We start from the raw sequence: 17,610 nt of genomic DNA, 5'->3' as shown, positions 1-17,610 counted from the left end.
TGTCATGGGAAATGATCAATCCTGTGGCGTTTGTGGGATAGGTACCGTACGGATTAGGATGCACGATGGAGTAGTCCGTGAGTTGAAGGAGGTGAGATTTGTTCCTCAACTGAAGAAAAATCTTATCTCAGTTGGAGCTTTGGAGGCGAAGGGATTCAAGGTGACTTTCGAAAACGCTGTAGCGAAGGTTACTAAGGGATCATTGGTGGTGATGAGGGGAGTCCGCAATCGGAATTTGTATTATCTGAAGGGAAGCACCGAGATTGGCCAGGTTGCTTCGGCTATTTCAGAAGCGGACATGAGCAGACTTTGGCACTATAGATTGGGGCACACAGGTGAAAAGTCACTGCAGGCATTGTGCAAGCAGGGGCTATTGAAGGGAGCCAAGAGTGGGAAGATTGAGTTCTGTGAGCACTGTGTTCTTGGCAAGAAGACGAAGGTGAAGTTCGGGACTGCCATTCATCAGACGAGGGGCATCCTGGATTACGTGCACACAGACGTTTGGGGTCCCACCAAGACTGCATCACTTGGTGGTCGACATTGGTTCGTCACTTTTGTAGATGACTATTCTAGGCGTTGTTGGGTGTACACCATGACGAAGAAGAGTGAAGTCCTAGATTTGTTTGTGGAGTGGAAGAAGAGATTGGAACTGCAGACTGGGAGAAAGATCAAGACGTTGCGATCCGACAACGGTGGTGAGTATACTTCTGACCCCTTTCAGCAGCTATGTCGAGACGAGGGCATAGAGAGACACTTCACAGTTAGTCATACACCGCAGCAAAATGGGGTGGCAGAGAGGTTGAATCGGTCTTTACTGGAGAAGATCCGATGCTTATTGTCGCAGAGTGGTTTGGAGAAGATCTTTTGGGCTGAGGCACTTACATATGCGAGCCACCTCATTAATAGGCTGCCTTCATCTGCGATTGAGGGGAAAACCCCTATGGAGATGTGGTCGGGAAAGCCAGCACATGCTTCCCAGCTCTCATCAGGTGGAGAGCGATCCGACGAAGGAGATATCGCAGGTGGTGGAGATCGATGCAGCTCCACATTGTCCAGATGGTACAGTATCCATGCAGGTGCCGACTGAGGTGACGCCAGGCGAGCACGACGATGACACGGAGGATACGAGTACAAATGTGCAGGATCAGGAACCGACGGCTCAGGTTCAGGATTCTATTACGGCTAGGAGACAGAGGAGAAACATACAGATGCCAGCACGGTATGCCGACACAGTTGCGTATGCACTTCCGGTGGAGAGTATCGATGAGTTAGTGCCTACTACATTCAGAGAGGCCGAGCAGAGTTCGGAGGCTGATTCGTGGCAGGTGGCTATGCAGGAGGAGATGGAATCTCTTCATAAGAACGATACATGGGAGCTTGTTGAGCTTCCAAAGGGGCGGAAGGCAATTGGGTGCAAGTGGGTGTACACGAAGAAGGAGGGCATTGAGGGCACTCCAGTGAGGTTCAAAGCTAGGTTGGTTGCGAAGGGCTATGCACAGGAGGAAGGTATTGACTATAATGAGGTTTTCTCTCCGGTGGTGAAGCATTCTTCGATTCGGATTCTGCTAGCTTTGGTGGCACAGTATGGATTAGAGTTAGATCAGTTGGATGTGAAGACGACATTTCTTCATGGTGATCTTGATGAAGAAATATATATGACTCAGCCATTGGGATTCCGAGCTGCAGGGAAAGATAAGTTGGTTTGCAGATTGAAGAAATCGCTATACGGTTTAAAACAGTCTCATCGACAGTGGTATAGGCGATTCGATGGTTTTATACTTGGTCATTCGTACACTCGGAGCCAGTTTGATCCTTACGTATATTTTCGCAAGTTAAAAGGAGGTGCGTACATTTATTTGTTGCTTTATGTCGATGACATGTTGGTTGCCTCTATTTCCAGGTCGGCTATAGATGAGTTGAAAGTTCAGCTATCAAATGAGTTTGAGATGAAAGACTTGGGTGAGGCGAAACGCATTCTAGGGATGGAGCTCGGCAGAGACAAGAAGAAGGGCAGAATTTGTTTGACACAGATGGCTTATTTGAAGAAGGTTCTACAGCGATTCCATGTTAGCATGGATACGAAGCCAGTTAGTGTACCATTGGGAGCCCATTTGAAGCTTTCAGCTGGTCTTTCACCGAAGTCAGTTGAAGATAGAGAGTTAATGTCGAAGACTCCATATGCGAGTGCGGTTGGGAGCTTGATGTACGCAATGGTATGTACGAGACCAGATTTGTCACAGGCGGTAAGCATGGTTTCGAGATACATGCATGATCCAGGAGTGGGTCATTGGGACGCTGTGAAATAGATTTTGAGGTACATTCAAAGTACGCTCAATGTTGGTTTAGTTTATGTTATGTATTGGCTATGTTGATTCGGATTATGCCGGGGATTTGGATAAGCGCCGGTCTACGACGGGGTATGTGTTTACTTTGACCCGTGCGCCGGTGTGTTGGAGATGCACCTTACAGTCGACGGTGGCTTTGTCTACGACGGAGGCAGAGTATATGGCAGTTACGGAGGCTGTAAAGGAGGCTATTTGGCTTCGAGGACTTTTGGAGGAACATGGTATATCGCAAAGGTCCGTCACTATTCATTGTGATAGCATGAGTGCTATCTATTTGGCAAAGAATCAGGTTTTTCATGCGAGGACGAAGCACATTGACGTTCGTTATCACTTCGTTCGGGATGTTCTTGAAGATGGTGATGTGGAACTTGTGAAAGTCCACACGAAGGATAATCCGGCAGATATGCTCACTAAGGTGGTTCCGAACAACAAGTTTGATCATTGCAGAAACTTGTTGAATATTTGTGATTGTTGAGGCCGTTGACGGCCATTTGGGTGAACTACGTTCGGCTTGATTCCTTGGGCAAGAGGATACGTAGGCAGTCTTTCAGATGCAGCCGGTTTGGATTAGTTGATTTTGATGGGGGTGAGATTGTTTGGACTCTCGTTCGGGTTCTCGACTTGTTATGGATTGAGTTCGTACTGGACACCTATATAAACAATTGTTTATTAGGTTTTCTTTTGTGCAAAAGGAGGTGCGAAGGAGTTTGATGCAAAGTTTTGCGGCTGCAGACAAAATCAATTGCGTCTGCGGAGGAAAAGAAAAAGCAGAAGCTTGAGGAGTTTTCAGCAGCCGTCAAGAGGGTTCTGAGCATCTTTTGTAGAGAGAGTTTGTGTGAGAGGTCTGAGAGTTTTGTGTGAGGGTTTTATTTGTTGGATTCTTGTGTAAACCCTATTTGTATTCTCTCCCTCTATTAGTAGATCTCCCCCCTCCTTGCCCCGTGGACGTAGGCAATTTGCCGAACCACGTTAAAATTGGTTGTACTGCTTTTGTGTGATTTGTAATAGCTTTTAGGGTCCCTCGACGCGCAGTCCTAGAGCTGACGAGAGGAAGAGCTAATATCCTACTTTGATAGGATATAGGCTTCAGATTCTTGTTCCCTTTGAGAAACAAGAATTCTTATTGCGACCTGACTCTCTTGTTGTGCTGCCGAAGTGCTGCCGAAATTTCCGCTGCGCGCAACAAATTGTAACTACTAAACCACGATTTACGACCCTTCGGGAGCCTGGACATAAACAAAGTGAACACCCGAGGTATAGACCTACCTCGAAACAGATGAAATAAATAGGAATGAAATACTTACCCGCTAATTAAAGAGCGTCTAGGCCTGGTTAATTGACTGTAGCTCATCTTCCTGGATACACTTCGGAATCAGCTCTTTCTTTATGATATGCTAATTCTCGTTCTTGAGCGGATGCGGCATATGAACCATAACCTGATTGATTAGCTTTCAATGGATAGTGTGATTCGCATTCAGATTTGAGCGCGAAACAAAAAACACAAACGGTGCCTTTAGTACTTCCATCACCACCTCCAAATTCCAATCCTGTTAGCGGAGAGCTTAAAGGTCCGGTATTATCTACTAGCATATATATTCGAATTTGCAACTATTAAGGTAGAGTTTTTATCCAAACAATTCTTAACTATATTATGATGCATGGCTTTATATATGCCTGCAGAACATGACTATAGCTGTGGGTTCAATGAATGTGAGAAGCGAACCACAGGTTACTGTTTTGTATAAAATCTTGCTGTTTTCAATAGATATGTATTCCATAATTAACCTACAATTTTCTGTTTACATATTCATTAAAGTAAACATTAACCAGGACTGTGTGAATAAGTAAGATTTATTAAAAGGAAACAGAAAGCAAAGCTTATATAGTTGTGCCCAAAATAAAACCGAAAGGCAATATGGTAAACTTATTCAAATAAAGGGGGTTTTAAATATATATATCCCTCAGATCTCACATATTTGGTATTTATCCTCAAAATCTTGGCATTTGCAAACTTACCCCCGATTCTCTCGCACTGAGCTTTTCTCACGTTATTGAAAAGTATTGAACACTGTACTGTTTAATGTTGCGTTAGGCTGATATTGGACAACATGAATGAATATTATCCTGTAAAGTAAGTTATTTTCTACAGAATTAGACATCATGTATCCCCCAGATCTTCACCCTCTTTGTGTTAGTCTAAAGTGTAGACCCAAAGTTGAGACGAGAGCTAAAATCAAAACGACGAAGAAAACGACCTGACAGATCCACGGTCGACCGCGACGGTCGACCGCGAACATGCACAAGGCTGAGAAGAGACTGAGTCTGATCGCGGTCGACCACCGCGGTCGACCGCTCAACTCTCTGGAATCTGAGGAGCTTCTGTCGTCTGATCGAGGTTGACCATCGCGGTCGACCGCTCAACTCTCTGGAATTTGCGCGGTCGACCGCGACACAGTCAAACAGTTTCCTAAACTGTTTTGGATTCTGTTTCTACCAGGACTCTATATATACCCCAAACATTTTTAGGGTTTAAAAGACACGAAAAAAGAGAGCTTTTTGACTAAAAAGAGAGAGAATCTCAGAGAGATTAAACCCTAGTTTGAGAGCTTGTATTTCTTCTTTAATTAATAAAAGAATTATGTGGTGTGGCTCCCGAGGACGTAGGCACGTTGCCGAACCTCGTTAAATCTGTGTGTTCGTCTCCTTTACTATTTTTTGCAAGGTTAGATCTTTATTTGTGCTATTTTTCTATTTTTCTACTTTCAACACAAGGTCCGGAAGGGCAAGGATCCGATTGATTGCTTCGGATTCCCCAACACTTTGTTATATTTTGGAGGATATCACTAGTAGAAAACCACGTATTCTAGACGGAATATTCTAGACGGAATTTTTTCCGTCTAGAATGTATTAAACTAGACGGAAAATTTCCGTCTAGAATATTCCGTCTAGGATAAAATATTCTAGACGGAAATTTCCGTCTAGAATAGTATCCTAGACGGTTATTTTATTTTTATTATTTTTTTTAATTTATAGTTATTCTAGACGGAAATTTCGTCCAGGATACATTCTAGACGGAAATTTCCGTCCATGATACGTGAAAATTTAAAAAAAAAATTTAAGGCGTCAAAACCCAGCCCCCCTTCTTTCCCCCCAAATCGAAAGAGGAAGGAACCCCCCTTACGGGCTCCTTCATCCCTCGACCGCTCCGGTCAGACCCCCCTCCACTCCGACCTCCCCTTCGCGAGTCCCCTCCTCCGCCGTCTCCTTCTTCATCTTCAAAGCCATCCACCTCCTCGCCGCCGGCAGCTCCAGCTCCTCCTCCTCCTCCTCCAGAAAAGAGAAGCGCGCCCTCCAATTCTGGCTCCCTCCAATCGAGGGCTCCGCCGCCCTCAGCATCATCCTCGCCTTCGCCTGGCCGGGATGGGATTAATGTCCCAAGGTGAGTTGCCGATCAAAGATGTTTTCCCTGGCGAAAAGGAGGTAATTTCGTCTAAATTTCACATGGAAATGTGTCTGCCTCAGGGTTTTCTTTTGTGATGGTATCAAAGAAATATAAATAGATGTAATAATTCTGGCATAAATGTTACTGAAATGGGAAAAATTGGACCTGGTAGTGAGCCATTGGTGTTTCTTTTCTGAAGCTAGCATTTATTTGTTGGATTTGGTTTCACGAACATTCGCCTGCATCTTTGTTCTGCCAGCTCAAATTTGGTAACTCGTAGATAAATATAATATCGCAACTAACTGCTTATGTGAATGTTCGTTGACGGTTATTTAGCTGTAAAGTTGAATCGATTTCATAATTATTTGTAATAGTTTGATAAATAATAGTTAGACAAGTTAACCCATTGTGAGTTGATTTTAGAAATTATGTCACTCACTTTGAAGATAGAATCGTCTGAACAGATTATTATCAGGTTCATATTTTCGTTGCCAAGCATAGGTGCAAAAATTATTGACCCAAGAGTCCATACGTTGACCCTTTTGTACTCCATCAACATCGTCCTCTTGATACATGTTGCTTGAACTCTGCATCCAATATTTTTCATCTCCAAGCATTCCTCAGGTCTTCATATAGTACTAAAATCTCTTGATACATTTTGCTTGAACTCTGCATTCATCAGGGTTTTTTTTCCCTGCTTGAGGCCTGCCACGCGGCCTCTCGACGGATTGAGAATTGGCCAATAGTTGATCTCTGCTGTGTTTTTTTGCTTGATTTGTTTGTTTTTTATTTGATTTCTGTAACCTAGAGAGCTCTTCGTCGACGATCACGTGACGATGCGGTTTACGATTGAGAATTGCCGCTTGATGAGGATCTCCCTGGAATGGGTCAATTCTATTGCCTCCATTGCGAGTAATTGGAATTTTCTCAATGATTTAGGGTTTCTTTGTTTTTTGTTTGTTTTTGGGGTAAAAATTCTGATATTTGTTTGTTTTTTGTTTCTGCAGTCGATATTTTTCTAGCGAGGCTGTGATGGTAGCGCACAATGAATCCAAGAGACACAGGAAGAGGTAGTTTTTGCTGTTCTTCATTCTGATTGTCATGGGTTTTGTGACTTGTGTGTTGAACTTTGTAGTTAAATCAGTTCGGTCATATAGTTGTGCTGAATAGTTATATATATATTCGTTTGAGTTTAGCGAGTTGTCTACTTCTTATGTTAAATGATGAAACAAATGATGGGTCAAGGATTGTTATGTGAATGTGATCTTAGTGAGCAATTGGCCGATTTAGCTTCTGGGATGTGTTAGTTTCTTTGTAATGTAGACCTGTCCTTCTTGAATATATTGAATATATTGTTGCTTTTGGATTTGTTATATGCTTTGCTTTTGTATTTAAGATTCAAATATATTGTTGCTTGGTTCAAATTTTGTTCCTTATGTTGACTTTACTATTTTCAGGTGTCCTTCTTGAATATTGACAATCAGTTTGTTCAACATGTTACTGGAAATATCATTTCTTCCCTGTCCTGCTTGCTGACGGAATTATGTACGTTTTTAAGATCATCTGTAGTTTTTCTGGTGTCAGATTGCTGGGATTGAATTCATGGAATCTGAATCGTAACTCCTTTATAGGTAAACAAATGGCTTGAATTTATTCATATGCTGTTGATTAGCGTAGACGCATCAATTTCAAGTATTGGTTCTGCGATTAATGAATGATAATCATGTTGTTTTATTATCTATGTTTGCTAGTGCTTCCCTTATCTCATGATTTATTATTTGCATAGGTTTACTCTGAAACAAAGAACTGCCAAAGATGCCAACGGAGATATGTGAGGCATAACATCTTCTTTACACAGGTACCTGTTGATCTTGTTATCGATCACTCAGTTCTGGTGGATGTGGCGAGATCAGCGAATGTTGTTCAGGCAAATTAATAGGAGTCTTAAAAGGAGTTTCTGAATGGGATAAGTCCCAGATTCGAGGGACTTAAACTTAGTATCATATTTGGAGCAAGAGTGTGAGAAGCGGGGAATGCTTGTAAATAATTTATGTATCTTTCTAATTTTTTTTGGTCAATGTATTTTTTGAACCGGATTAAGAATGATTTATGCAAAATTTGGTACATTCGAATATAATGGGATTTGATATTGGAATATAATTAGATTGTGTTGGATATGAATATAATTTTTTGTTGTTCAATATTGTGTACATGCACCCAAAGTAGATCCTAAAAAAAAACTGTAGCATAGTATCCTAGACGGAAATTCCGTCTAGGATGCTCAAATTCCGTCTAGGATGCCTTTTTTAACAAAAAAAATTAAAAAAAAAAAATTAAAAAACATCAAATTCCGTCTAGAATGAGTATTCTAGACGGAAATTTCCGTCTAGAATACTCATTCTAGACGGAATTTTTTTCCGTCTAGGATGAATTATTCTAGACGGAAATTCCGTCTAGAATAATCCGTCTAGGATGTATTCTAGACGGTTTTGATTTTCGTCTAGAATATTCCGTCTAGGATGTATTCTAGACGGAATTTCCGTCTAGAATACTACATCCTAGACGGAAACATACTAGACGCGTATTCTAGACGGAATTCCGTCTAGAATAAGCATTCTAGACGGAATTCTGGGTATCCTAGACGGAATTTTCCATCTAGGATACCTCATTATTTAGCAGTGTATGTACACTTAACTACCCCCAAAATTTACCCCAATCTCGACTTTGATACCCTAGTTCATAAAAGGAATAATCGGTTAGAAAAACACAGATCAAGATAGCAAATTTAGCTTTGATTTGCATCCAACAAGCACTGTAATTGAGATAATCTAGATTAAAACGTCTATTAAACTAAAACCGGCATGTTTGGATCCGATCAAGCACAAGTAAAACTTTAATTAACCTCAATTTGGTAATTTCTAATGATGCTTATTATGTGTGATTAATCTTTCTCTGATCACCCATAACTTCTTTTTAACTATGCATATCCTCACATTCTCAAAAACTTTGATCATTTACTAGAATAGAATTAGTAATTTATAATAATAAGAACAACTACAAAATAGGTCATAACTTATTATAAATAATTTATTATCATAATAAAATAATATAGAATAATTATTGAATAAATTACTGTGCATAATAATAATTATTATTAAATCAAGAAAATATACTACAATAAAATAATTGATAAAATAGTCATGCACTTCAATAAATAATTATACTATTATGTTATTTAATAATTGTCCATGCATGCATCTTGAGAAGCCATTCTCATGAAAATACTGTCTGTCGGCTATTTGATGCCCTTAATTTGTGCTTGTTTCAATCCATACAATTTTCTTCAACCAAATTAAGTACCTCATCAGCATGTCCTACTATGAGTCTACATGTCTTCGTATTGTGTTTTTGCTTCCTTGTGCAGAATTTTTGAAAGCGTTTCTTTAGATGTTAGGCGTATTTGATCAATGTTCTTCAAATTTTGTGATTTGCACATGATCGATAAAATTAAATTGGTCAATTAAACCCCTAAAATTGGTAACTTGAAGTAAATTACTCTCATAAGGTTAGTTTTTATTCCCGTTTTTAGTTGATTCAATCAACTTCAGAGATATGATTCACCAAATTTTACCATTTGCAAGTGACGTGGAAGTTTTTATATATGGGGAAATTCCAACATTTAGCAATAAAGACTTAGGCTATATAAGTGCAAAGTCAAACCATGAAATCCTCCTGATCAATCAAGAAAACTAAAAAAAAAATAAAAAAAATCCAATGGAGTAGAAACAAAATCATATCCCCTACCAAATGATGGTGGAAATTAAGAAGAAAACAGTAGAAAACAAAAGTTTATATGAATTGTTCTGTATTGATTGATGAACAGTCTAATGATATTGTTGTCCTCTTCTCCGAGATAGGTTTCCTAACAATAAAATTTTAACCTTGTATCTTAATGACATATCCTGAATCATGTGTAATCCTTTTAAATGCTGAAAAAAGGTTTTTTCTTTTTTAGGTAAATATTCTGAAAACTTTAAAGATCTCCATAACTCTGAACGTGCGTGCATCCTAGAGCTCATGTGCACATGCATGGGGCTTATCAGTGTATCTTAATGACATTTCATCACTAGAATTTAATTCCAAAATCGAAAGCCTAGATTTGGTTTAGTTAAAAGAAACTACGAAAAAAGTTGTCTGGCCTAACAGATGAATATTATAAGATGGATAAATCTATAACAAAGCAAGAATTTATATGCTTGCATTCTCATACACAAGTAGGCTGAAAGTAAACATCGAGAAAGTCAACGACAAGAATATACTCGAACATCGAAATGATTTCAGCACACCATCAACACCTGAACCAGAACTCGGCCACATTAATTTTGAACATAGGTCAAAGTCAATTTGCAAGATGAAAAAAATTTGGTTATTAGTTATACTCACTTTTTGTTGGAATAGGAGAATTTAAATGATTTACTAGTGGAATAATTAATTCACCCGTTTACTGATTGCTTTCGATGAAGAAAGGAGAAAGCTTTTGAACTACCCCTTTATGGGTCAATAACGCGGAAAATGCAACTATTTACTCAACTCTATCATCTTATCCATTAAGAAGATTGTGAGCTTGAGAGTCTCTTTAGATCATGAGAATAAATTCTTTATGGGGGGCCAGGACATATTATTGTATTATAGGATAATGTTATGGGCTTCGTACAAGCATATAACCCTCCCTATTTATAAAGCCATTTGAAACAAGCATTATCGCAACATCAACAAGAGGCAATAGAGTGGAAGAGAGGCCTTACATGAAGATAAGAGCCTGGCTTGGGTAGCCAAGGATGATTTGCCTAAACCCTCATTGAGATCTTAATTTTAGTAGCTTATGGACAAATTGAGATCCTAATGTTGGTTTATAGGCAATCACCTTGGCTAGTCTAAGTGGCTGTTATCTCTCATGCTAGACCTATATCTCTTCTATTAGTACTTTTATCTAGTTGTCATTGTGCTAATAGTAAGCTTAAATTGGGTATGTTATTCTCTACTTGCAGAATACTAATTAGATGGAAATTTTGAGGCAGATAGTAATCTATACATTTACACACATGATATGGAGTGCATATCATAAAATAAGCATTCTATCAACATTTTATTAGTTTAATGAAAAACTATGGCCCTCATTTCTATGCAATCAAAGCCTGCCTCTGGCTTAAAGTATAATGCTTTTTAAGTTTGTTTCGAGTATATAGAATGCAGACAGATTGAAGAAGGAAAAAACCTCAGTGATGCTGCTGTTAGAATTGGGGGTGGAAAACAAACCTCCGCCGGCGAAGAGGAGCTCCGACGAGCTCCGACGAGTTCGATGGTCGCAGGCGAGCTCCGGTAGTCCAGCCTACGAAGCTCGAAGCCTGAGCTCTGCGTTTCGAACCCCCCTCGAGCTCTGCGTTCGCCTCCGAGCTCTGCGTTAGGCGATGCCGAGCTCTGCGTTTGGCGAACCCGACCTTTGCGTCTGGGTTATTCGCTGGCGACAGGCTGTCGCCAGCCCCTCATCATCGCCTATAAAAGCCCCCTTTGGCCCTAGGGTTTCGCTGCTGTGCTTCTCCCCCTCTCCTCCGACTTCTTCCCTGGCGGCGACGGAAAACCCCCCCCAAATCGCAGCTGCGATTTTATGATTAATCCCCAGCTTTCAACAGTTTAGTTGAGGGGGATTTAAGAAGAGAGAGAGGGAATTAATTAGGGGTTTTGAATTGTGGGGTATTTGTTCTCAGTTGAGAATTGAAAGGGTTCATACCCTTTGATTATTAACACTGTAGCTACAGTGTTTATCTGAGAAATCTCAGTTTTGAGATACGCTCCTAAATTGTAATTTCTTATTTGATTAATAAGAAAATTATCTGTGTGGCTCCCGAGGACGTAGGCAGTTGCCGAACCTCGTTAAATCTTGGTGTACTTTTTCTATACTGCGTTTCTGTTGCATTAGGGGTTTAGGCGTTAAATTCCTAACAACTGGTATCAGAGCGTGAAACGATCTAGAACAAGTCAGATTCAAGTGGGAGCCATGGCCACAGATGAGGCAAAAATGAGACTTGAGAAATTTGATGGAACAGATTTCGGATTCTGAAAAATGCAGATAGAGGATTATCTGTATCAGAAAAATCTGTATCAACCACTATCGGGGAAGAAGCCAGATTCCATGAAGGCAGATGAGTGGAACCTTCTAGATAGACAAGCCCTCGGAGTTATCAGATTGACGTTGACTCGCAATGTTGCGTTCAACATAGCGAAGGAGAAGACCACGGCAGGTCTTATGGCAGCACTCTCAAACATGTATGAGAAGCCATCAGCCGCGAACAAAGTTCATTTGATGCGGCGGTTATTCAATCTGAAAATGGCGGAAGGCGCGTCAGTAGCACAACACCTCAATGAACTTAATACGGTTACAACCCAATTGAGTTCAGTTGAGATTGAATTTGATGATGAAGTTCGGGCGTTGATACTTTTGTCTTCCCTACCAGAGAGTTGGAACGCTACAGTCACAGCTGTGAGTAGCTCGTCGGGAAAGAAAAAGTTGAAGTTCGACGACGTTCGTGATTTGGTTCTCAGTGAGGAGATCCGACGGAGAGAAACGGGTGAAGCTACAACCTCTTCAGTATTGCATACAGAGTCAAGAGGTAGAAATTCAACCAGAGGAAACGGACGAGGAAAATCAAACTTCAGAGGTAGATCAAAGGACAGGAGGTCCAAATCAAGGAATCCAAGCAACAGCTCGAAGGCTATCGAGTGTTGGAATTGTGGAAAGACCGGGCATTACAAGAATCAGTGCAAGAGTGCACAGAAGGAGAAGGAGGCGAAGGCAGAGGTGAATGTCACCTCCACTTCAGGAGGAGACGACGCATTGATATGCTCTTTGGAGAGCAAGGAGGAATCTTGGGTGTTAGATTCAGTCCCTCCACAAAGCTTACTATTTCCAATAACTGAAACTGCACTTGCATTTGCAAACACACCAAGTAGTGGCACTTCACCTTCAAAGTTATTGAAGGAGAGATTCAAATAGTCTAGGCCATGAAAATCTTGTAAGAAATCAGGTATTTTTCCCGACAAGTTATTTTTTGAAAAATCGAGCTTCTGGATGCCTCTTAACGAGGCTAAAAAAGAAGGAATACTTCCTTGAAAGAGATTTCCACCAATATAAAGTTCCTCCAGCACTTGACACTTACTGAGAGTGATAGGGATTTCACCGGACAATTTGTTCATGCTGAAATCTAATATATTCACGTTTATTAAGCTCCCGATTTCAGATGGTATTGGCCCTGACAGTGCATTGGATGCCAAACTTAAATATATGGAGAGTCCAGATATGGAGACTATTTCTTTGGGTATATTACCCGTAAGTTTGTTAGATCCAAGATTTAGATATATTAGGTTTTGGCACTTTCCCAGACTTACTGGTATATTTCCGCTTAGTTCATTGGAATCTAGATAAAGTTCATTCAATTGAGTAAGGTTGCCGATGGTAGATGGAATCTCTCCAGATAGCTTGTTATTGCCCAAATCCAATGCATGCAAGTTCCGAAGCATCCCGATGCTGGAAGGAATAGAGCCATAAAGCGAGTTTCCATCCATACGAAGCACCATAAGGTTTACGAGGTTTCCGATATCAGAAGATATTTTTCCAGAGATGTAGTTATTATCCATATATAGACCCTGAAGATTGGTGGAAAGGTTGGCGATTGAATTTGGTAGCACGCCTCTAAGCTTATTTGACGCTAGGGTCAACCACTCCAACTGGGTACAATTGGTCAACGCGGTTAGGAAATTCCATCCATCAGGTGTCATGGTTTCCAAGTGGTTACTATATAGAATTAGTGATTGCAGCTCTCGTAAACGTCCGAGGCTAGGAGGGATTACGCCACTGAAGCTATTTCCAGAAAGATCAATGTTTTGAAGACGAGATGCATTGGACAATGACATTGGGATTGGTCCGTGGAATTGGTTAAAGGCCAGGTAAAATGTTTCAAGCAGAGGAAGAGCTTGGCCTATGTTTGGTGGGAGTGACCCAGATAGGTGATAGGTAAATGACATAGATAGATGAGAAAGAGAAGAGAGATTCCACAGTGAAGGTGGTACGCCTCCAGAGAGGCTGTTGGCTGACAAAGAAAGTTCTTTTACTTCAGAAAGCCTACCGATGGAGTGTGGTATGCTTCCTGATAATTGGTTAGTATCAAGTGCAAAGCTAGTAAGAGAAATGAGATTCCCTATGCTCGGTGGGATGCTGCCAGTGAGTTCGTTATTGTACAAGTAAAGTACAGTTAGAGAGGTGAGGTTAGCTATGCTAGATGGGATGCTGCCACTAAGGCTGTTATTGTTCAAATAAAGTACGGTTAGAGAGGTGAGGTTTCCAATGGTATGCGGGATGCCGCCATATAATTTGTTTCCGGCCATAGATAGACCAGAAAGCAAGGAAAGACTTGTTAATGAAGAAGGTATACGTCCTGTGAGGCTATTGTTTTTTAAATTTAGGACCTGTAGGCTGGAGCAATTGCTGAGACTGACTGGAATTTCACCTTGGAGCTTGTTATCCCGCAGAAAAAGTACCTCTAATTTTGAACAGTGAGAGAGTGAAGCAGGAATACCTCCTTCAAGAGAATTCGAACTCAAGTCAAGATGTGTCAATCTGGAAAGGTGACCAATCTCTTGTGGGATGGATCCATTAATTTGATTGTCCGACAGATCAATCTCCCTAAGAAATGTGAGGTTAGCTATGGCCGTCGAAATAACTCCAACAAGATCGAGGGAGCTCAAGTTCAAGGATGCGACCCTTTGAGGATGTCGGAAGCCACCACAAGTGATGCCTTGCCATCGACAGAAATGAACAGAGTCGTTCCACGAGGCCAGTGTGTTAGAATTGGGGGTGGAAAACAAACCTCCGCCGGCGAAGAGGAGCTCCGACGAGCTCCGACGAGTTCGATGGTCGCAGGCGAGCTCCGGTAGTCCAGCCTACGAAGCTCGAAGCCTGAGCTCTGCGTTTCGAACCCCCCTCGAGCTCTGCGTTCGCCTCCGAGCTCTGCGTTAGGCGATGCCGAGCTCTGCGTTTGGCGAACCCGACCTTTGCGTCTGGGTTATTCGCTGGCGACAGGCTGTCGCCAGCCCCTCATCATCGCCTATAAAAGCCCCCTTTGGCCCTAGGGTTTCGCTGCTGTGCTTCTCCCCCTCTCCTCCGACTTCTTCCCTGGCGGCGACGGAAAACCCCCCCCCAAATCGCAGCTGCGATTTTATGATTAATCCCCAGCTTTCAACAGTTTAGTTGAGGGGGATTTAAGAAGAGAGAGAGGGAATTAATTAGGGGTTTTGAATTGTGGGGTATTTGTTCTCAGTTGAGAATTGAAAGGGTTCATACCCTTTGATTATTAACACTGTAGCTACAGTGTTTATCTGAGAAATCTCAGTTTTGAGATACGCTCCTAAATTGTAATTTCTTATTTGATTAATAAGAAAATTATCTGTGTGGCTCCCGAGGACGTAGGCAGTTGCCGAACCTCGTTAAATCTTGGTGTACTTTTTCTATACCGCGTTTCCGTTGCATTAGGGGTTTAGGCGTTAAATTCCTAACAGCTGCAAACAAGAGGGAAGGAGATCTAGAAAGTAAATAATACAGCCGAGAATGCTGTATATATGGTTCCAATACCGATCCTTCTGATACTACTTCGGTTTCCGGGCACACCATATTTTCTCACTTTATTGACATTGTTCTCGTTGTCGGTTCCTTTTGTATATCTGAAACAAGGAAGTTGGTCTTTATCATGTACTCATGTTTCTATGAGATATTTTGTGCATTATGCATATGAATGTGTTCGTCCTATGTCTACCTGTCTTTCTTTGTGTTGTTTTGTTTGTATTCTGGTATTTGATCCAATAACTTTGAATTGCCAACGAGTTGATAATATAGTAGTGACGAGTGAGACCTAATGGAAGTTAGCTTCAATGGTGGTTGATAATTTTGAAGCTAAATTGGAGATTTATTGTGTATATACATACTTTGAATTGCCATATTTTCTTGTAAAAATATTACCATTGACTGAATATCAAGCTGCGCACATTATCCAGCTTCAGGTATATGTTCATCTGTCTTATAGAAAAGTATGAATATCTTAATATAACTAATGCATCTAGATAAGTGAACATACATTTGAGACTCAAAAACACTATTTTCAAGCAGATATGTAGCGTGGAGCTCATTGTTTCAATAAAACTATGAGTCTTCGCAGTCACAAAAGTGATGGTATCCGATCTGCATAGGGAAAGATACTATGTAGGGGGGGAAAGATATCTATTTCCAAACATTCTGGTGAAATGGTGTTAAAATCAAAATTGCCATCTTCCTGTGGGGTTATAATATTCTAGAATGTAGCTGAGATGAAAATTCTCATGAAAAACATCAGTAACTCAAGAAGAGGCTACTGTATGTCAACAGAGGAAAAGGTTAACAGAAAAGGAAAAAGACTATCGAATGCTACACTTAAACAGAAATTCCTTTATTGCCCTCCCTTTCTGAAAAGAAGGAAACAAGGAGACATATAACAGGTAACTAATCTTGCTTGCACCATGTTCTTATTGGATACCTTATATTGTAAATGTCTTCATACTAGGGAAGTATTTCCTCAGATGATATATGTATTTTGCAATAAATCTGATGCAGAATTGTTCTTTTAGATTGTATTGGTATTTGATCAACGTCTTCAAGACTTTTTTCATGACTCAAACCCTGCAATGCTCCCTTGCCAATTGACGACAAAACCCAATACAGAATAAAGAATCAGATACACTGAAAAAAAAAAAAAGAAGATGGCAATCAAGAAGAGGACACCAAAATCTAAGTCTTTATGTGGTTTCAAAGCTTCGCTGTTTTAATCTGTGGTTATAGAAATCATATTTGGTTCTAATACTAGAGTTATGTTATTACATATTAAAGGACAAAAAGACTTCCAATTCATAGCTAATTACATGAAAGATTGAAATGTGCTAGAAATACCTTCGCTTTTAACAGTCTCCTCTAATTGTCGCTATTTTCTCTGTCCTTCACAAATATGTTCTTTAAAATCATTTCATAATTGTATATTAATGACACCCCCTGCATTATATGTTAATCTTTTTAAATTCTAGAAAAGGGCCACCTGAGCATCACAAATGAATTTCAATGGAAGTCAAAGGATACAAAGTCTTGGTGACTCTGCATTTGTGCATCCTCATGCATAACATCTACATGTTGAAGAGTATGTTGAATGGTAAAACTTTTTCTTAATTGTGAAAATATGCATAGAGGCACTTTAAGTAGACATATCTGACAGGGGATTCAAAAATAATAGTAGTACGAAACGATATGAAATGCTTCAAAAGTTCATAGAAATATACAAATTACTTGCTTTAAATATCAATAGTAGACTATTGGGGAGGTATTCAAATGCACGATTATATGGTTAGGTTCGAATTTCTTTGCAGTTTCCAATATATATCCCTTTAAATGTGGTGATGGCAATGAAGAATATGGATCGTCCTTCGAAAAAAAAAGGAAAAAAAAAAAAAAACTTGTCCCTCATCTCAATAAGGGATTTAATTAAAACTACAATCTGTATATGCTTTTATTCTCATACTCGCAAGTAGCTTGAAACGACATTAAGAATGTCAATGGCTAGAATATGCTTGAACATCAAATTAATTTTAGCAAATTAGAGCCATAATTTGGCCACATTGACTTTCATTTGCTTGATACTGTGGTTGTAGGTCAACTTCAATTTGCAGGGGGGAAATATATATATTTGGTGTATTAAT

General features: G+C 40.2%; 1 protein-coding gene across 1 annotated transcript in view; it reads right to left on the bottom strand.

The window, feature by feature from the left end:
* LOC109831421 (probable LRR receptor-like serine/threonine-protein kinase At3g47570) overlaps nt 9,502-17,610 on the bottom strand; it is a 10,713-nt gene continuing 2,604 nt past the window's right edge. Inside the window, exons 4-8 of the mRNA XM_020398744.1 lie at nt 15,854-15,906; nt 15,651-15,746; nt 15,438-15,558; nt 12,747-14,781; nt 9,502-9,536 (exon numbers count right to left, since the gene is read on the bottom strand). Of these exons, the coding sequence (XP_020254333.1) occupies nt 9,502-9,536; nt 12,747-14,781; nt 15,438-15,558; nt 15,651-15,746; nt 15,854-15,906 (2,340 nt within the window). The remainder of the gene's footprint in view (nt 9,537-12,746; nt 14,782-15,437; nt 15,559-15,650; nt 15,747-15,853; nt 15,907-17,610) is intronic.

Source organism: Asparagus officinalis, chromosome 2, assembly GCF_001876935.1.
Source record: "Asparagus officinalis chromosome 2, Aspof.V1, whole genome shotgun sequence".
Classification (NCBI taxonomy): Eukaryota; Viridiplantae; Streptophyta; class Magnoliopsida; order Asparagales; family Asparagaceae; genus Asparagus; species Asparagus officinalis.
Note: the sequence above shows the minus strand (reverse complement) of the source record. Positions and strands in the feature narration are given on the sequence as shown.